Source organism: Stegostoma tigrinum, chromosome 8 (genome assembly GCF_030684315.1).
Source record: "Stegostoma tigrinum isolate sSteTig4 chromosome 8, sSteTig4.hap1, whole genome shotgun sequence".
Classification (NCBI taxonomy): Eukaryota; Metazoa; Chordata; class Chondrichthyes; order Orectolobiformes; family Stegostomatidae; genus Stegostoma; species Stegostoma tigrinum.
Window position 1 is genome coordinate 57,081,614 of NC_081361.1, and position 22,416 is coordinate 57,104,029.

The 22,416-nt window shown below is 41.2% G+C and overlaps 1 protein-coding gene across 6 annotated transcripts in view; it reads left to right on the forward strand.

Moving 5' to 3' along the window:
* fggy (FGGY carbohydrate kinase domain containing) overlaps nt 1-15,219 on the forward strand; it is a 490,678-nt gene extending 475,459 nt beyond the window's left edge. For all 6 annotated transcript variants that reach the window (XM_048538754.2, XM_048538757.2, XM_048538755.2 and 3 more), the window contains 2 exons: nt 9,124-9,185; nt 12,915-15,219. In XM_048538754.2, the coding sequence (XP_048394711.1) occupies nt 9,124-9,185; nt 12,915-12,996 (144 nt within the window). In that variant the 3' untranslated portion in view covers nt 12,997-15,219. The remainder of the gene's footprint in view (nt 1-9,123; nt 9,186-12,914) is intronic.
* Nucleotides 15,220-22,416: the final 7,197 nt, after the last annotated feature.

Genomic DNA, 22,416 nt, shown 5'->3' on the forward strand with positions numbered 1-22,416 from the left:
ATTAAGCAATATAAAATGTCATGGAAGATGACCATAATTTAATACATGGAAGTCATCTTGTTAAGTTATTTTTTTTTAATCAACTGCTAGACTGTACGTAGCCAAGGCTACCTTTAACCAACAAATGGAGGATAGCACTGCAGATGTGAAATGACGGTGGATAGAGTAACTGTTGGATTTTTGGACATAATGGCTGTATCCCAAAACCAAGGATTGCAGATTTTACTTTTGTAGTTTATAAAGGTACACTAGCATTTATTTTATATATTATGAAAACAAAAATAAATGCTGGAACTATTCAGGAGGCCAGGCAGCATTTCTGGAGTGAGAAGTAAGTTAATGTTTTCATCACTGATTCCCCATTTCATGTTGCTTTCCATTGTATAATATAATGATTATGAAGGTGTTAATGTTCATGTTATATTGGTTCCACATGGACTACTGATGTTGGACAGAGTCTGTGGTTGGAGACCTGGAATTCATCTCCAGCTTTTGGATGGAACAGATGTATTTGTATCAGCTCCGTACATGCAAATGATAATGTGATTCTAACTTTTGCTATCACAAAATAAATTTGCTGTGATGTGGTAAGATATACTGATGATCTTCAATGATTATGCTGTGATATTTATGTTAGATTTCAATATAATAGACCCAGGTTACGCACTACTGAAAAGTTCAACGAATTTTTGTTACAACTCCTGGTATTTACATATGTACACGATAATCATAGGCACTTGCTGTGTCTGAGCACTAGCTAAGCAAATTGGATATATTGTATTGGCTTTACTCATTCTGTCAAGCTGCCAGAGGGCAGAGCTCATTAAGATGGACATTGAGAGCTTTGTAATTATTTTAATCAACCTGCTCGGACATGTTAGAGTACACATCCAGGATAGATGGAACCTGAATTCAGATTATCTGGTTCAGAGGTAGTGACATTACCACTGCTCCGCAAAACTGTTGTGAAAGCTTTATTCTGTTCGGTCACATGTCATGATATGTTGATGATGTCATGAGCATGTCCCTTACAGGTATATTGCATATCTGCTGTGTGACGTAACATGACATCCCCTCCTTTCCCAAATAAAAGAGATCTGGAACAGTTTTCATCCTGGTACATAGGCATGTGTTTTCACATCAACAGCTATACAGACATGTAAAAACAGAATTATCACAATTAATCATTCAAATTTCATTTAAATGCTTTAGAGTTTTGACAGCTCATTCTGATCTGGTGATTAAACCCATCTGAGAAAGTGCATGTTTTTCTCCATTGCTCTTGACTGATAATTTGTTCGATTGATGCAGCTTGCTATTATTCGGCATATTTGCTCAATTGTCATTGTCAGAATTTTCTTCCTCAATCTCTATGTGAGCATGATTAGCATATCATACATTGACCTGAGCTGCTTTCTGTTCCTCTACAACATAGCATCATAATAGATAATGACTTCTGTGATGTTAGCTGGTTACAAATCATCGAAACCTTTGCTGATATCCAGGTGTTTGTGACAGGATTTTTGACTTGCATTGCCTGTCTGATATATGATTGTTGTAGTTCTCTACCTGCTCACTGGTGATGTATCTGTTGCATACTCATCTGCATTTGAACAAGTAAGTCCTGTGGCTCTTTCATTCTCGCCATGTGGGTATGATTTGAATCTCATGTTTTGAGATGGTGCTGAGATTGGTGCATACAGGTAGTCCTACCACAGCTGGACCATTGGTATCTACCAAGTCAAAGATAATGGGAATCCAAGCTGAACTTACATACTCACAATGCAGTGTGATTGTACCAATGCATGGAATTGTGGTTTTGTTGTATACTGTGAGATGGTCTTTTATATGTTGGGTATAGATGTTTATCACCCAATGGAAATTAGGTACAAGTTACATTAACTAGTTAGGTATTCTTACTAAGGCTATCAGGAGACATAGATGATTCATCTTAAGATAACAAAATGTGAGGCTGGATGAACACAGCAGGCCCAGCAGCATCTCAGGAGCACAAAAGCTGACGTATTGGGCCTGGACCCTTCATCAGAGCGGGGGATGGGGTGAGGGTTCTGGAATAAATAGGGAGAGAGGGGGAGGCAGACCAAAGATGGAGAGAAAAGAAGATAGGTGGAGAGGAGAGTATAGGTGGGGAGGTAGGGAGGGGATAGGTCAGTCCAGGGAAGACGGACAGGTCAAGGAGGTGGGATGAGGTTAGTAGGTAGGAGATGGAGGTGCGGCTTGAGGTGGGAGGAAGGGATGGGTGAGAGGAAGAACAGGTTAGGGAGGCAGAGACAGGTTGGACTGGTTTTGGGATACTGTGGGTGGAGGGGAAGAGCTGGGCTGGTTGTGTGGTGCAGTGGGGGGAGGGGACGAACTGGGCTGGTTTTGGGATGCGGTGGGGGAAGGGGAGATTTTGAAGCTTGTGAAGTCCACATTGATACCATTAGGCTGCAGGGTTCCCAAGCGGAATATGAGTTGCTGTTCCTGCAACCTTCGGGTGGCATCATTGTGGCACTGCAAGAGGCCCATGATGGACATGTCATCTAAAGAATGGGAGGGGGAGTGGAAATGGTTTGCGACTGGGAGGTGTAGTTGTTTATTGCGAACCGAGCGGAGGTGTTCTGCAAAGCGGTCCCCAAGCCTCCGCTTGGTTTCCCCAATGTAGAGGAAGCCACACCGGGTACAATGGCTGCAGTATACTACATTGGCAGATGTGCAGGTGAACCTCTGCTTGATATGGAAAGTCATCTTGGGGCCTGGGATAGGGGTGAGGGACGAGGTGTGGGGGCAAGTGTAGCATTTCCTGCGGTTGCAGGGGAAGGTGCTGGGTGTGGTGGGGTTGTTCCCTTGTTCGCTCCACACTGCCCTCCAACCCCACCACACCCGGCACCTTCCCCTGCAACCACAGGAAATGCTACACTTGCCCCCACACCTCCTACCTCACCCCTATCACAGGCCCCAAGATGACTTTCCATATCAAGCAGAGGTTCACCTGCACATCTGCCAATGTGATATACTGCATCGACTGTACCCGGTGTGGCTTCATCTACATTGGGGAAACCAAGCGGAGGCTTGGAGACCGCTTTGCAGAACACCTCCGCTCAGTTCGCAACAAACAACTGCACCTTCCAGTCCCAAACCATTTCCACTCCCCCTCCCATTCTTTAGATGACATGTCCATCATGGGCCTCCTGCAGTGCTACAATGATGCCACCCGAAGGTTGCAGGAACAGCAACTCATATTCCGCCTGGGAACCCTGCAGCCTAATGGTATCAATGTGGACTTCACCAGTTTCAAAATCTCCCCTTCCCCAACTGCATCCCTAAACCAGCCCAGTTCGTCCCCTCCCCCCACTGCACCACACAACCAGCCCAGCTCTTCCCCTCCACCCACTGCATCCCAAAACCAGTCCAACCTGTCTCTGCCTCCCTAACCTGTTCTTCCTCTCACCCATCCCTTCCTCCCACCTCAAGCCGCACCTCCATTTCCTACCTACTAACCTCATCCCACCTCCTTGACCTGTCCGTCTTCCCTGGACTGACCTATCCCCTCCCTACCTCCCCACCTATACTCTCCTCTCCACCTATCTTCTTTTCTCTCCATCTTCGGTCCGCCTCCCCCTCTCTCCCTATTTATTCCAGAACCCTCACCCCATCCTCCTCTCTGATGAAGGGTCTAGGCCCGAAACGTCAGCTTTTGTGCTCCTGAGATGCTGCTTGGCCTGCTGTGTTCATCCAGCCTCACATTTTATTATCTTGGATTCTCCAGCATCTGCAGTTCCTATTATCTCTGATACTATATTTGAAACTGCCCTGTTTCTGTCCCCTCCACCACTACCACCAGCAAAGGTCTTGGGCTTTACAAATTCAGGCAGTTTGAAGATTTCTTAATACATTTGGAATGTGTTCTCTTCAGACCTGGAAGGTTAGTAGGTCTCTGACTTGAGGACTATTAATTCTGATTCTAATCTTGATGTTGCCTGATGTGTCTATGCTACTGGACCTTTTATTTCATGGATGTCCTTTATGGAGGAGGTTTTTCTTACTAAGCCAGGACGTTGATCCATTTTTTGGAGGACTGTCAATTCCTGAATGTCCTTCTGTGTTTTGCAAAAGAACCTGTCCCTGCTGAATCAGATAATTATCCCATGACAACATTTGAGGAACTTTTAATCTCATGAGTTTCCATCATAGAAGACTGCTGCTTCATGTATGCAAGTGCATGTTATTTCCAGAATCCTGGATTTCTGTGTTGGGAGGTTTCTCCTTTTGGACTGTGTCCTCATCTATAGATGTTTATCTGGTTTCCATATGAAGTTCATCTTCATCTTGTGCAGCAAATCTTTATTCTCACTGCAGATCAATGTAGAGGTTGAAATATGTAAATTCTTTACTTCAACTTGTTAATTAGGTTGGACATTTTAATTTGCTGGCCATGCCCTCATTCTGCTGGCCCATCAGACATCTTCGCTTCACCCTCTGTCGTGGTACTGGAGGATTATTGTTTATTTAGCATTAACACTGTTACTAGTGCTCTTAATTTTGCTTTGGAAGATGAAGAATTGAAATATTCTTCTTGAACTTGCACATCTCATCATCTGATATCAAAGCCAGATCTACAATGACAATTTGTTCTGCAGATAGTTTTGTTATTTGAACTAGTTCAGCTAAAGATTCCTTACTGTGTGTCAATGGGTTGCATTACCATTGTCAGTATTTGCTCCTGCTTTAAGAACTTTGTTGATTCCTACCATCTGAAGATCCTTCAGTGAGCAGTGCATGTGTTTGTGAGGCTTTTATTTTACCACAGTGCTGACACAAACTGTTAGCATCTTGTTTGGCTTATTTTAATCTTTGCTTGTCACCTGCTTGAAATTCTTGTGCCTGATAAGGTAGGGACTTCTGTAGTGTGGCGTTAATGACCTTAGCCTGAGCCAGGAGGCCTGGGTTCATATCCTACCTACTCTAGAGGTGTGTACTAGTACATCTAAACTGGTTGTTTGAAAATACCTGTACCTATTAAAGTGGATAGGTTCTGTTGTACCCCTCTGATGTAGGTTGTCCTTCTCTGACGATTTGTCTGTTGCTCTTGGTTTCTGCTTCTGACACAATCTAAATAGCTTTCACCAAGGTCAGATCTTTTTTGTACTGTAACATATCTGCTAAAGACTCATCAGTAGTTTCAACAGCAGGGCTGTCTTTTATGAATTCTGCTTCTACAATCCCAAATTTCCACTCATCTTTTGGCATCATTAATGAAATTAACGATGGATTCCCCCTGGACAATGAACTCTTCCACTAAATCTTGCTTTTTTCAAGAATTTTATTTGTTTTCAAATTGAAGTAATTGTCCAAAGCTTGGACAACACCATCAAGCATATTGGTGCATTCTTTCATGAGTCAGAGATTTCTGACGTCATCAGCTATAGGTCCTATCGAACACAGTAAGGTATTTTAATGGGTAATAAAATGTGAGGCTGGATGAACACAGCAGGCCCAGCAGCATCTCAGGAGCCTGGTTTGCTTGCACTTTAACACTTCACCTTCAAGCAATTCTGCATCTTAATAACTTTTTATTCCCCAAGATGTTCAATCCCGTCTTCTGTTTGGCCCATCGCATCTCATGAGTCAATAAAAAAATAAATTTTGCAAGTCATATTGTTTCTTCTGTCATGTCTTTCTAATGTGATTATTCATTCCATTTATTTTAAAACCTTTAACTTTGCAGTATCTTAAGTTTTCTGTAATCTCTTTCCCTGGAAGACATTTATGTCTGTAAATAGCAATGCAGTTTTACATTTCTTGTCTAAAAGGTTTTACACTGTTTAGCATTGCAATGTATTATTTTCCATTTTTTCAAACTTTTAAATTCTGTTAAATGTGACTGCATTAAATCATTACATTGGCTGAAGCATAATGCAATCTTCAACATTAATCTTTTCAATAACATCACCCAATACGATACTCACCTTTCGCTTTGGCTCTGTCTCCCCAGCTTTGGAGGTGGAGGCTTTGCCTTGAGCCAATTAAACTGCCTCACAGTATGCAGTTATGCTGAACCAAACTATCAAAATAGAGGAGGGATCTCCTGAAATTTTTCAACATGGGATGAGAACCTATTTAGATCTAGCCAATTGCCTGTCCCCATAGATGCTCTGTGACCCATTGAATATTTACAGCTTTTATTTAACACTGCAGCATGAGCACTGATTTTGCATTTATTTTGCTGAATTCCTTCTCCTTATTCAAATTTGTACGTTCATTGTCAGGTCGTATGGAAGGGGTTTCACATCGGGATCTTATAATCTGAAGACTTACCCTTCTGTTGTGAAAGCTGCACATCATGCACTTTAGTAATCTTTCTTCCTCTTTGTCTGTGAATATATCAGGTGAAGACAAGAAAGGTTCACTAATAGCCAGCAATTCAAATCATGCACTCAATGGGTCCTAGTCTCCACAATGGCATTCACTTTGTGAGATGTACAGGGTCAGACAGAGGGGAATACAATGGCTAAAGCACATAGCATTTGTGAGCCAGTGCATGTGAGGAATATAGAAGAGGAATAGCTTCTCTTCTGGAAGTCTCGCCTGAATCCCAATTTGACTACATTATCAATAAATCAAGGTATTCAGACTTCATGGAAGCTGTTTTAAAAAGAATAATTTCCAAACTTTCGCATAGAACTGGTGAACTACATTAAACACAGTTCTGTAATTTCAAGTATCTATTCAGTTCATCTACTGTGCTTTGCATGTTTCAATCCTATGTAATCCTAAAGCAACTGATATTTTTCCCAAAGATGCTTAGAATATTGGCATCTTCAGCTGCTAGATTGGTACATGTTTTTTTTCTATGGTGTAATTGTTGATATAACATTTGCTGTCAAGATCAGTGGCCATAATGAGGCCTAGCCAATAGCAGCTGCACAGCTTAATGGGCAATGATGATGTTGTAGTTCGTCTAACAAGACCCGAATATTTGAGAATAATCTGTATTGCCTGCACTGGTGTCAGTATGCCCAGTTTGCCTCTAAAGTAGCAGAAATGGAAATCTATAATAGGCCTGTCTCCGGATTCAGAAACCCGAAGCAAGATCCACCTCAATCATGGAGACAATTATTTCATAAAACAGCAAGACAGTCCTCGCACCAAACTAGCACTGAGAAGATGTACAAGACAATAGTTAATAGCATTTAGATTTCACCCAGAGAAGCATCCTATTAGAAAACACAGGAAGAAATCTTAACAGGAGAGACATACACACAAGGCCATTAGTCAATTAGGAACCACTTTGTAAGTGCAGAGGGCTTTGTTGTAGCTGTTTAACTCAGCCATGATATTACTATTCTATTTCTGGGTTTTGTAAGCAATTGAAGAAGAGAAGCAGGATGATGAACCAAATCTGATAAACTATGGTCAAAGGAATTCCAGCAGGGTTTAGAGTGGCTAAACTGGACAAAAACACCGAGATATTGAGGAGACCTGGGAAGGATCTTTGATTTAAGATGGATATGTGGAGGAATTTCTTCTTCCAGATGGTAATCAGTCTTTGGAATTCTCTTCTAGAGACAGCCGTAAAGACTGGACATTGAATATATCAAAGGTTAAATGAGATTGAGTTTTGATCTATAATTGGTCACGGGTTGTGGGAGATAGGCAGAAAGATGGAGCTAAGGCTGTAAGTTTTGATCTACAGTAGGTCACGGGTTGTGGGAGATAGGTAGAAAGATGGAGTTAAGGCTGTAGTCAGATCAACAATGATCTTATTGTATGGTGGAGCAGGGGCTCAAAGTACTGAACAGCCAACTTCTGCTTCTATTTCTCGTGTCCAAGCAGACTTCCAAGCAAGTGGCAGAGGAGGTAAGCAGCAAGACTATGATTGTTCCATTCCCAAGTCAGTATCCAAAGAATTCCAATTGCCTCAGCCACTTGAGAAGAGTGGTAAAAGGAGTGGTAAAACACCCACATGAGTAAAGTCTTGATTCATGACTTTTCAAACATTTACTTACACATCATCCTTCAAACCAACACACCTTGTAGCTCCACTCATTGGTCTCCAGGCATGTCACATTTGCACCTGAATAACCAACACAAGTAGCTATCATCATTGTACGACCTTGTACCCTTGCCTCATTGTCACCCTCCACAAATTTTGTCTTTATTGCACTGCACGATGCATTTTTTATACACGCAACTCTGCTCTCTCTCCCTGGAGTTGGACAAATTGTACAACTTCAAGGGAAGCAAAGAACCAGAGGGGAGGCCTCCAGTGATAGTGACCTTGACAGCTACTGGCTATACATATCCATCTGGTCTATTAGAAAGGACGCCTTGTTCTAGAGGATGATAGCCAGTAGCAATAATCTGCCTAGAAAATCTAAGAGGCTTAAGCTACTGGTGCCTGCACAGGCACGATGTGAAAAGGTTGATTTTCTGCTGCTATTCTGGATATTGCCTCCTACAGGTTGGATTTCTGAGTCCATCCCCTTTGCTGTTCGGAGTGACATGTTGCTGTAGAGAAGCCAGCTGCTAACGCTGCCCTTAATGATGATATTCCAGTTGTCGTGATGCTGTTAGTGTTGCTGCTCTTGTTTCTCATTGGAGATGCAAGATCGGGCAGCATAACAGACTCACACATCATAGGATATTGCAAATTCTTTTAGGAAGTTAGAAATTGCTTCTCAATAATGAAACCATACACACCGAAGCAGTGCTATGATTACAACCTCATAGTGGTTATTGTAAGATTTTGGGTTTGTAAGCCACAGATACCTTGAAAGTGGAAGCCAAGGATGGGTAAGTAATTTTAAGATAGATTATTAAGTCTGTTAAGAAGCTTACGTCTGATGCAACAACGCAATGGAAAGGATAAGTGTACAACCTGTGACAGCTGAAAATAATTCACTGATCAAAGAGGACAAACAGACGGCTGGCATATAGTGTGTTTATCTCAGTATTTTGTGTAAGAAATTCAGTGCATTGATTGATAGTAAAATACCGCTTTGTCATTATATACATTTTTATAATCTGAAGTGTTAGTGTTCCAGTACTTTCCTTTTAAGTTCATAGCTGAATATTTTTAATACTGACATAATGAGAACATTTTTTTAATGTATTCAACAGGAAGCTATGGAAAAAATGGGGAAAATTGGAGAAGTAATTCATCCAGATGAGGGGCAGAAAAGGTACTTAATTTTAAAATGTTCTTAACTTGATCTTTTTTACCAACTTTCCTTGTAAGGGAGGCTAGGTTTACCCAGCTTTCATCAATTGCAGTCTTCTACTATTTTCTAGAGCAACCATCAAATTGGAGTGAGTTGACTCTGTATTAAAACTTTGCCACTTTATCAAATTGCTGAACAATATTCAGCAGATATTTGGGGAGGGATTTGATCTTATTGACTCTTCCATTCTATAGAACACTATTGTTCCCAAGGCATTGTATTACCAGGGTATTACATTCATGGTACTTCACACTGTTACACTGGATTAATGCTCATTTTTATTGTTAACTTCCTCTGGCAAGCATAATCAGACTATAGTTTCATTTTTGAGTGAATTATTGAGATTTGCAAGCCATAGGCTACACAAAACTGGTAGGTTGTATTCCAGAGACCCTACAAGAAACACCGGAAGTTGTGGATTTCTCCTCTAAATGAAAAAAATATGGTAGTAATTTTCACCATAGTATCCTGCCAGATTTTCTCTGCTTGCCTCGTGACTGTTATTCCATCAAAAAAAAATCCTGCCCAATTAATTCAATAATTCCCTTTAAATGTAAGACTTATCTTTTGGCATAAAAATATTCTTTGCATCCCAAGCTGAACCTCTTGGAAAGCTTCCCTAAGTAAATAATCAGCTTTAAAATTAATGTTGTTTCATTAACAGGTTCTACGCATTACAGCAGTAACCAACTATCAAAATTTATTTTGTTTGCTGTGAAGTACTTTAGAATACCCTGAGGTTATAAAAGGCAACATAATTCCCACCATTTTAAACATGCGTATTTAAAAGGGGAGTCACTCTAAATAGTAAAACATTAGCCAATATCAAATTGTATGCATTCATAACATTAATTTCAAAGTTGTATTTCTCACATTTACTTTGGGGAGAAATGGTGGTCTTTGTTCTCAGCTTATAAAGGTGTCCCTTTCATTAAAACCATGTGTACCCGACCCTTTCTTCTCAATTTCTGATCCTCTGGCATTCATTAGCTTTGCTTCAGATGTTCCTTCCACATCTCTTGCAGTTTGTTCTTCTCATAAGTTGCCATTTCCACATTTTTTTCCCATATCTATTCATTGTCACTGATGCAAAAGCTTTTTGCCAACATCTTTTCCACTTCTGTTGAAAGGCCTGGAAATCAGGTAGAAATAGGCAACTCTTTACAGGATCATGGAAATATAAACATTCTTTGGGTGCAATGGCAACCATTTGTGTATGGTGGATATATTACGTTCGTACAGTGTTGCTGTATCGAAGCATTGAGAACGATATAAATGAAAATTCTTTTGCATTTCTATTCAGTGTCATTTTTGTCTTCAGGTCTAGGTGTAAGCTCTCTTCTCTGGCCGTTGGAAAGTTTTTGAAACTTTGCTAACAGCATAAAGTTAAATTCCTGACATGAAGGTCCTCAGCCTGTTTCCCTCTGCTATGCACCTTTGAAATAAGCATACAGGCCAGGCAGCAAAAACCTTCTAAAACAACAATCTAACTACCACCCCTTAACATTCAATTTAATTACCATCACCAAATCTCCAACTATCAACACTACTGGGGCTAACTTTGGGGTTAAAATACATTGGCTTCAAGAGCAGTTAAGAGGCTAGGAATATGGCAGTGAGTAATGCACCTCCTGATTCTCTAAAGCCTGTCCACTTTCTAAAAGGATCAAATCAGGAGTATGATAGAATACTCCCCACTTGTCAGGACAAGGGCAGCTCCAACAACACTCAAGAACCTTGTCACCGTCCAGGACAAAATGGCCTGTTTGATTGGCACCAAATCCACAAACATCTCTGCAGACGCACTGCAGAAATTCACCAAAGATCCTCAGACAGCACCTGCCAAACTCACGACCACTTCCATCTCGAAGGACAAGGGTAGAAGATAAATGGGAATACCACCACTTGCAAGTTCCCTTTCAAGCCACTCACCATCCTTACTTGAAAATATATTGGCATTTCTTCACTGTTGCTGGGTCAAAGTTCTGGAATTCCCTCCCTAACAGTAAGCCCACCTACAACAAATGGACTGCAGTGGTTCAAAAAGGCGTTCACCATCACCTTCTCAAGGATAACTAGGGACCGGCAATAAATGCTAGCCCAGCCAGCGATGCCCAAATCCCAAGAGTGAATATAAGCAAAATCTCCCTCGTACAAAGTGAAAAATGTAGAACATAGAACATAGAAAAGTACAGTACAGTACAGGCCCGTCGGTCCACAATGCTGTGCCATGGAATAATCCTAATCCAAAATTAAAATAACCTAACCTACATTCCCCTCAATTCACTGCTGTCCATGTGCATGTCCAGCAGTCGTTTAAATGTCACTAATGACTCTGCTTTCATGATTACCACTGGTAAACTATTCCATGCGCTCACAACTCTCTGGGTGAAGAACCTCCCTCTGACATCTCCTCTATACCTTCCTCCTAACACCTTGAAACTATGACCCCTCGTGGCAGTCAATCCTGCCCTGGGGAAATGTCTCTGGCTATCGACTCTATCCATGCCTCTCAACTCTATCCATGCCTCTCATTACCTTGTACACCTAATATCTGACCCTTTCCAAGCAGAAAAGTGAAACAGCGTTATCTAACCAGTCATCAAGTTTGATAAGTCTTTCATTCTGTTTCAAGGTCCATCTTTTACTCTATTACGTATCAATCTAAAACTTATAGTCCTTTGATGTAGAGATTAAGGCATTTTTTAATTGTGCTATGGGCATATGCACAATTCCCAATGGAGAACAGATGTCACCAGAACAGTGTGGAAAATCTAGTCAGATTAGAATACTCTAAATATTGGTGTCATTCATACAATCAGTTATTTCGTTTAATGATATAATATCACTGGTTAAATTATACAAAAATTTCCTAGTATTAACAGTTTAATAAATTCATCTAGCAATAATAACACTCCTAAATAGCCTACATTTGAAGTACCGCAGCTGTAATCAGTATAAATTGTACTGTCACTAACAGGAAATGTCTGCTAGAAACGAACAAAAAGAGAGTGATTACAAATCTTTGATCTAACCCTAGGATTCACAAAATGGTTAAAATTATTTTGTATTCTATTCCGACAGAACCTCTCTATTAGACTGTAACCTACAGTGAACCTCTTTATTAGATTGCTGGCTAATTCATTTCCTGCCTGCAAGCAATTTATTTGGTGCAGATGATTTTCACATATTCTTCATTTTTAAATGAATAAATAGTTAAATTTATAGTTTTAGCTATGAGTTCTTTATGCTTGTTTTAAAAGATCAGCTAGTAATTTTTTATCTTTCCAAAAGAATTTGAATTATAGTAACGCAGCCACTGAGCTCTAGAAAAACTAAAAGGATAAGACAATGTTTTTCCACTATTGAAACACAACACGGGAAACATCTGGGGCCCAAGCCTAAGCAGGCATGCATTTTGAACATCATTCCCACGTGTCTTGTTCATCTATGTGCGGAGAGGAAATCTCAGGGGAAACTGGCTTTAGCCTAAGGACCAATAAAGTTTGTATGAGATTGTTGTTTTCTAGCTGAAAATATAGAGAACATTTCTGTCCTAAAATATTGTTTAAATTCGGAATAAAGTCTTCTAATTCAAGAAAATCTGACCAAAGCGTCTCATGTTGTTAGAAGTCACTCGTTGGAAGTTTAGTTTATTATTAAAATAGTTTGAGCTCATTTGTTTTGTAGGTTTTATGACAACAAATACAAAGTCTTCCTGAAGCTGGTTGAACACCAGAAGAAATACAGAGCAATTATGCAAAACATCTGATCGTCACAGCAGTGGTGGAAATGTCCAGAATTTACGCAATCCTTTACCACTTTCCAAATAAAGAAATTGTTTGGTAATAAAATTGCAACGAATACATTGCTATCTTTGTACTGCATTGGAACCTTTGTAAAACATAAATATGAATTCTAGGTGATCAAGTAGAAGAAAGATAATGTCACGGCTTCCCCAAAGAAAAATTTTAGTTTAAATCAATTAAAGCATGTAAGCATTAAAGCAGTTTCATTTTCATGTTAACGCTAAACTTTGTTTCTTGTAAATCAGATGTTACTGCCTAAGGAATCCTATAAGACTTCAGGGTGAGGCCTGACTGCATATTCAGCAACGTGCACATTGCAACTTCAGTGTTAGTTTTGTTTTGCATTAATGCTACATTGCAATGCAAATCTACTCTAAAAATGTACTTTTAAAAAACTACTGTTATTCATGGATTAATTCTTGAGACTTGTGAGCTTACAAAGTGGCTAGAGTCTGTTGAAATAGAAACAGCAGGCAAGACTTATACCCTGCATAGGCAATACAAAGTAGTGGCTGCAGTGATGTTAAAGAAGTATTGATAAAGATGCTCAATGTTGATTTCCAAACACTTTCTTGCCAGCCACCATTTTAAATGCCACATTTCCAGCAGTTTTGAACCAAGTTACTGCAGATACTAGAATATGTATTGAAAACAAATGCTGGGGATCCCAGCAGATCAGACAGTGTCCATGGAGATACAGAAAGCTAATGTTTCAAGTCTAGATGACACTTCATCGGAGCTGAAGTGTTGTGCAGAAGGGGCAGCATTAATGCTGTAGTTTGAGGTGGGGGTCAGGTTGTGGCTGTGGCGGGGTGGAGAGTGCTGGTGGAGAAAAGATGTTGATAGTTCAGATTAAGTGATTGGAGAATATTGTCACATTCCGATATCACTTAATCTGAAGAGTCAAGATCTTCTCTCCACCAGCACTGTACATCCCACCACCGCCACAACCACCCCCAACTATAGCATAAATACTGTCGCTGCTGCATTTCATTTCAGATCTGATGAAGAGTCATCCAGACTCAAAATGTTAGTTTGCTCTATCTCCTTGGATGCTGTCTGACCCACTGTGATCTCCAGCAATTGTTTCTAGCAGTTTTGCCTGCCTGACCTTTTCATGGCACAAATACTGGGGTTATGCAGATCCAGCATGATTTTTTTGTGTCTATGTTACTCATTGCCAGACCCATAGTGCCCAAGACCAGAAGATTAAAGCCAGGAAAATAGATTGTTAAAAGATTTACTTGTAAGCCAGGAGGAGCAAATTTCTGGTCCTGTTGAAATGTTCATTCTCACACTTTGGCCCTTGTCACTTCAATCTAATTTGAAAAGTTAATTTTGTGCTCAAAGCTAAAATACTATGATTGGTAACTTCAGTGCTCATTCTTCCAAGCTCATGCACATCATGCTCACAACCTAACTTCAAATTGTTAAAGTTATCAGCTTATTTCATTTTTATTTGGCAAAATATTCTAACAACACAAACACGTAAACATATTTCCCGAAACAATCATCATTGATCTTATTTTAATTTACACAACAGAGGAACTGTTTGTATGGTTTGTGTTTGGTCATGATTGTGTAAATTTCTACCTGAGAAGAGATATTTAAAACCAAATTTATTTTTCCCTTTCCACCAGTTTGTTGCATGTTGTGGTGCTGCTGCCACTACAGTGTATATATCGTAATTTGTGTTTTAATGTCAATACAGATTTAGATGTTGTTGTTGATAATGCGAATTACATTGGCCATCATTCCTGGAAGTGCCAGCTAAGTATTCAATGCACGTGTATTCTAACAGTGCAGTTTTTACAATGATACAATGTATAAAACAAATACTACCCAAAATCAGGGAATTTCTGAGGGCAGAATTCAAAGCCATTTTTGCATCATTTTATTGTTATGTATCTTAATTGGTCCTAATTGTTATAAAAGCCACTAGGCAACCAAACTGTAACGTTCCAGGAACCTTAGAAAATTACAAAATCTCTACTAGTTCTGGATCCTAGTTAGTAAGGTATTCCATCGTCTTACAATTTGCATCCAGGACCATACAGAACTCTCTTTTATAAGATCTACCTGGTTTTGCCTTTGTTGTTGCATTAATATGGATTCTTGTTACAAAGCTGCTTCTTCGTATTTTTTCCACTTTCTCTTTCAAAATTGATTAAATAAGCCAAAAATCATTGATCCATTGATTTTTTTTTAAATGGAGCCACAAATTACATTAATGTTTTTACTGATACCAGCACAGAATGGCATCCTGCCAGGTATGCAGGAGCAGAGGGTAACTGCAAAGATGAAAAAGAACAATGGGAATAACTTTCTGTTGCAGTTTTCCTGTTTATGTCACATGTTAGGACAGAAAATGTACCACAGGCATCGTAGAAAAACACTGTTCATGCTGTTTTCTGAGGCTTCCGATGCTCTTTGAAGGGACTTATGACAAATGAGCAACAGAAACCTCTGTGGAAATTGACCTCCATTCCTTTCAATACAATTAGCCTATCATCTGAAAATAACAATGTTGCATTGTTGAATTTGGAGCTGTAAACAAAAATGCGTTAAGACTGCTTCTGTTTAAGGACTGAGAATTGACCTCCTGCTGTGATGTGAGGTTTAACCAATTACTGCAGCGCTTCATACATGAAATAATATACATATCACTACAGTTCTCCACTGTCTCTGAATTGTGGTATCAGTTGTCTGACATCCAGCATGGAATAAACAGACAAACCTCCAAATTACCACTGAGCAGACTAAAGCAATTAACTTTGACGCTGCCCTCAAAATATAATTTCTTAATCACCGACTGCATTCCCAGTAACAATCTTCAGCTAGAACTACTGCACGGTTGATCCATCTTGGCTTCCTCAAGTGGTCCTCAGCAAAAGAAGTGCTGGACTTCAGCTAACTGAATTCACTCCACACGATATCAAGATCCACTGAAGACACTGGATACTGCAACGTTTTGCAGAAGTACCAAAGACAACAAGTTCTGCCCCCAGCCAGGATAACGAATTGTGGGGCTGGATGAACACAGCATACCAAGCAGCATCTTAGGAGCACAAAAGCTGACGTTTCGGGCGTGAAGGGTCCAGGCCCAAAACGTCAGCCCGAAACATCAGCTTTTCTGCTCCTAAGATGCTGCTTGGCCTGCTGTGTTCATCCAGCCCCACACTTTGTTACCTTGGATTCTCCAGCATCTTCAGTTCCCATTATCTCTACCCCCAGCCAAACTGTTCCAGTACAACTGTAAAATTGGCATGTACCCAACAATATCGAAAATTTCCCAGGTGTGTCCTGTGCAAACAAAGCAGAACAAATCCAATCCACCTAATTACCTTCCCATAAGTCTAGTCTTGATCATCAGTATAAATTGTTGTAATTCGCAAAGTCCTCTTAGGCAGCACCTTCCAAACACACGGATATTGTCATCTAGCAGAATAAAAACCTAGAGAACTGTGGATGCTGTAAATTAAGAACAAAAACAAAATTGGTAGAAATGCCCAACAGGTCTGGCAGCATCTGTGAATGAAAAAACAGAGTTAACGTTTCAGGTCTAGTGTGACCCTTCCTTAGAACCCATTCAACCAGACCTGCTGAGCTTTTCCAGCAATAAATGGGAACTGCAGATGCTGGAGAATCCAAGATAACAAAGTGTGGAGCTGGATGAACACAGCAGGCCAGAAGCATCTCAGGAGCACAAAAGCTGACGTTTCGGGCCTAGACCCTTCATCTCATTTGATGAAGGGTCTAGGCCCAAAACGTCAGCTTTTGTGCTCCTGAGGTGCTGATTGGGTTGCAGTGTTCATCCAGCCCCACATTTTGTTATCTTGAGCTTTTCCAGCAACTTTGTTTTTGTTGTCATCTGGCAGGACAGGCACTGCAGATACATAGGATCACCAACACTTACAGCTAACATAATATGTCTGAAAGTCTGAAGTCTTGGTTTCAATCAGATACAGTAAACTGAATGATAATATCATTACTTACCAGTTGAAAAAAGAATGCTTGATTATAGAATTGTGCCATGTAAATATCTTCTGACATAGAGGTGGCAACAGCTAAGGCTTAAGTAAAAATTCATTAAAACGGAAATGTGTGCCTCTTTCTAAGGAGAAACAAACAAGATTTAATCCGTAATTGATCAGACCAGCCATGGTAGATGGCACATTCGTAATGTTGTAGTTGTCAAAATGATCAAATTGTTGGAGACGAAACAGTGTCAAAGTTTCAACACGCAACATCTCTGTACTGAAAAAGGGGCTAAGAAAGCTCACTTCAGAGAAATTGTTAGCTGTCTAAGAAAATGTTGTCAGATCCATGACAGGAGCTGGAGACAGAGCAGGCTGATGACTTATTTCAGTTGACATAAATTAGCTCACTTGTGTGTGTGATATTGTGATGTATTATTTTCTATGGATGTGAGTTTGCTCGCTGAGCTGGAAGGTTAGTTTTCAGACGTTTCGTCACCATTCTAGGTAACATCATCAGTGAGCCTGATGTTAAGTGCTGGTGTTATGTCCCGCTTTCTATTTATCTGTTTAGGTTTCCTTGGGTTGGTGATGTCATTTCCTGCTTTGGTTATGTCATTTCCTGTTCTTTTTCTCAGAGGATGGTAGATTGGCTGCAAATCAATGTGTTTGTTGATGGAGTTCCGGTTGGAATACCATGCTTCTAGGAATTCTCGTGCGTGTCTCTGTTTGGCTTGTCCTAGGATGGATGTGTTGTCCCAATCAAAGTGGTGTCCTTCCTCATCTGTATGTAAGGATACGAGTGATAGTGGGTCATGTCGTTTTGTGGCTAGTTGATGTTCATGTATCCTGGTGGCTAGCTTTCTGCCTGTTTGTCCAATGTAGTGTTTGTCACAGTTCTTGCAAGGTATTTTGTAGATGACGTTTGTTTTGTTTGTTGTCTGTATAGGGTTTTTAAAGTTCATTAGCTGCTGTTTTAGTGTGTTGGTGGGTTTGTGGGCTACCCTGATGCCAAGAGGTCCGAGTAGTCTGGCAGTCATTTCGGAAATGTCTTTGATGTAGGGGAGAGTGGTTATGGTTTCTGGGCATGTTTTGTCTGTTTGTTTGGGTTTATTGCTGAGAAATCGGCGGACTGTGTTCATTAGGTACCCGTTCTTTTTGAATACGCTGTATAGGTGATTTTCTTCTGCTCTTCATAGTTCCTCTGTGCTGCAGTGTGTGGTGGCTCGTTGGAATAATGTTCTAATGCAGCTTCGTTTGTGGGTGTTGGGATGGTTGCTCCTGTAGTTCAGTATTTGGTCCGTATGTGTTGTTTTCCTGTAGACGCTGGTTTGAAGTTCCCCATTGACTGTTCGCTCTACTGTGACATCTAGGAATGGCAGTTTGTTGTTGTTTTCCTCCTCTTTTGTGAATGTTATGCCAGTAAAGGGTATTATTGATGGTCTTGAAGGTTTCCTCTAATTTGTTTTGTTTAATGACAAAGGCGTCCTCCACGTAGCGGACCCAAAGTTTGGGTTGGATGATTGGCAGAGCTGTTTGTTCGAGTCTCTGCATTACTGCCTCTGCTAAGAACCCTGATATCAGAGATCCCATGGGTGTACCGTTGGTTTGTCTGTAGGTTTTGTTATTGAAAGTGAAGTGGGTGGTGAGGCATTGGTCCACTAGCTTGATGATGTTGTCCTTGCTGATGAGGTTGGTGGTGTCTGGTGTATGTGTCTTTGGTTCTTCTAATAGTGTAGTCAGTGTTTCTTTGGCCAGGTTGATTTTGATGGATGTGAACAGGGCTGTTACGTCAAAGGAGACCATTATTTCATCCTCTTCTATCTTGGTGTGTTTGATGGTGTTCAGGAATTCTTGGGTGGAGCAAATGGAGTGGCGTGAGTCTTCTACTAAGTGTTTTAGTCTTTGGCGTAGTTCCTTGGCTAATCTGTAGGTTGGTGTTCCAGGTAGCGACACTATGGGTCTGAGGGGGGCTCCTGGTTTGTGAATTTTTGGTAGTCCGTAGAAGCATAGTGTGTTGGATCCATCTGATTTCATTTTTTGGAAGTCTCTCTTGTTTAATTCTCCACTTTGATTGGGACAACACATCCATCCTCGGACACGCCAAACAGAGACACGCACGAGAATTCCTAGAAGCATGGCATTCCAACTGGAACTCCATCAACAAACACATTGATTTGGAGCCAATCTACCATCCCCTGAGAAAAAGAACAGGAAATGACATCACCAACCCAAGGAACCCTAAACAGATAAATAGAAAGCGGGACATAACACCAGCGCTTCGTCGGAGGCTCAGTGATGATGTTACCTAGAATGGTGACGAAACGTCTGAAAACTAACCTTCCAGCTCAGCGAGCAAACTCACATCCAAAACCTCAACCTGAGCTACAAATCTTCTCAAAACTCATTATTTTCTATATTTTTGTGGTATCCTTTGCTTTATTAAAAGACATTAGGTATAGCTCATTGTTAGGATTGCCCTGCATTATTGCTATCCAGGGTAAATGCAATTGACCAGGAAAGGTGAAAAAAATAGCTTACACAGTGGTGAGGTGCCTCAGAATGTTTTACTGTGTTATAGGCACTATAAAACACCACATTAAAAGTATTCTTGCTGATTTTGAGAAAGCCTTCAGCACTTGTATCATCCACTTTTGCAACAGGAAGTATCAATACAAGCTTATCCTTCCTCAGAATCAATAATTGACATGAAGGAGCATATGACAAATCAGAGCATAAGAATGAGTGGAAAGAACTACAGATGAAATTGGAATAAGGGAAAATACATTCTCCTGTCTGGTGCTCCAGTTCAAGAGACCCCACAGCTCCTGAGTATATGAATTTGTCACGAATGTCTATAAATATGCCCCCAACAGTAAGCCAGTTGAGACTGCCAAGCGGTGTCTTCATTGCAGAATATTTACAATCCAATCCTCTAACCATGCCAAGATAACAAAGTGTGGAGCTGGATGAACACAGCAGGCCAAGCAGCATCTCAGGAGCACAAAAGCTGCCGTTTCGGGCCTAGACCCTTCAACAGAGCCCTGATGAAGGGTCTAGGCCCGAAACTTCAGCTTTTGTGCTCCTGAGATGCTGCTTGGCCTGCTGTGTTCATCCAGCTCCACACTTTATTATCTTGGATTCTCCAGCATCTGCAGTTCCCATTACCTCCATCCATGCTAATACCCTTTCCCCTAACATCATGGGATCTTATCATATTTAGCTGGCTTTCCTTTGTCTAATTTGCTCACCACCTCCTCAAAGAATTCCAACAGATTTGTCAGGCAGGAACACCTTTACCGCATCTGCTCCCAAGATGAAGCATTCCACTCCCAGACATTCCAGATGACCTCATTTCTCAAGGACTGTAACTTCCCTCCTCCACTGATTCATAATGCCTTGAACCACGTCTCTTGCATTTCCTGCACTTCTGCCCTCAAATCCCCCCCCCGACAAAAATAAGGTCAGTGCCCCCTGGTCGTCACATATCACCTCAACAACCTCCAGCACATCATCCTCCGCTCCTTTCGTCACCTGCAATCAGACCCCACCACCAAAGAGATAGTTCCCTCTCCAGCCTTATCTGCCTTTCGTAGGAAATGCTCATGCCGTGATTCTCTCATCCGTTTCGCACTCCCTACAAATCCCACCACACTCGGTACCTTTCCCTAAAACCGCAGGAGGTGCTACACCTGACCGTACACCCCTTTCACATCCAAACAAGGCCACAAACTATCCTTCCAAATCCAACTGGGATTCACCTTTACATCCTCCAATCTTGTCTACTGTATCCACTGCTCCCAATGTGGTCTCTATATTGATGAGACCAAGCACAGATTTGGTGACAGATTCCCTTTACCTATCTTTGTATCATCTGCAAACATAGACAAAATGCCCTCAGTTCCTCCATCTAGATCATTAATGCATCACGTGAAAAGTTGTGGTCCCAACACTGATCCTTGTGGAACACCACTTGTCACCGGCTGCCGTCGTGAGAAAGACCCTTTTATCCCCACTCTCTACTTTCTTCCAGACAGCCAATCTTCTAGCCATGTTAGCACCTTGCCTCTAACACCACGGACCCCTATCTTACTCAGCAGTCTCCCGTGTGGCACTTTGTCAAAGGCATTCTTGAAGTTCAGTTAGATAACATCCTTTGGCTGTTGTTGGTCTAACCTGATCATTACTTTTTCAAATAATTCTAACTGATTTGTCAGGTCTGACCTCCCCTTGATGAAGCCATGCTGACTTTACCCTTTTTAACCATGTACTTCCAAGTATTCAGAAATCTCATCCTCACAATAAACGCCAAAATCTTACCCACGATCAAAATTAGGCTAATCGGCCTGTAATTTTAGGTCTTTTGCCTCATTCTCTTTTCCCTGAGCCTAACAGTTCCTGAAAGATCACCCCCGCCAATGTCTCCACTATCTCTTTAGCTATCTCCTTAAGAACTCTGGAGTGTAGTCCATCTGGTCCAGATGATTTGTCCATCTTCAGGCCACTCAATTTTTCTAGCACCTTCTTGCTGGTAGCCACCATACTGAACTCTGCCCGCTGATTCTCTTGAATTTTTAGGACATGACTGTGAAGACTGATGCAAAGTAATTATTCAGTTCCTCAATTATTTCCCTGTTCCCCACTACTACTATCACTAGTGTTGTTTTCCAGTGTCCACTTTTGCCTCTCTTTTGCCCTTTATATATCTAAAGAAACTCTTACAGTTCTCCGTTATATTACTGGCTAGTTTACCCTCATACTTATCTTCTCCTTCCTTTTTATTTGTTGCCTTCCATTGATCTTTGTTGGCTTCCCAATCCTCTAGTTTCCCACTGCTCTTCACCACATGTGCTTTCCCTTTTGCTTTTATACTGCCCCTGACTTCCCTAATCAGCCATAGTTGCCTCATCCTCCCTGGCCCCTAGCTCCAGTAGGTTTATACTCACTCTGTGCTGCTCCTCCATCCTCCGACAGCTTCCCACGGACTAGGCAGCGATCCCTGAGCTCCAGTAAGTTTATACTCACTCTTGTGCTGCTCCTCCACCCTCCGACAGCTTCCCATTGACTAGGCAGCGATCCCTGAGCTCTGTTATGTTTATACTCACTCTGCGCTGCTCCTCCGCCCTCCAACAGCTTCTTGATCCTTGAGCTCCGACAGGTTTATACTCACTTTGCGCTGCTCCTCTGCCCTCTGACGGATTCCCACTGACTAGGCTGCGGGCCCTGAGCTCCAGTAGGTTTATACTGACTTTATGCTGCTCCTCCACCCTCTGACAGCTTCCTGCCGACTAGGTCACGATCCCCAAGCTCTGGTAGGTTTATACTCACTCTGCGCTGCTTCTCCACCCTCTGACAGCTTCCCACCAACAAAGCCGTGATCCCCGAGCTCCAGTAGGTTTATACTCA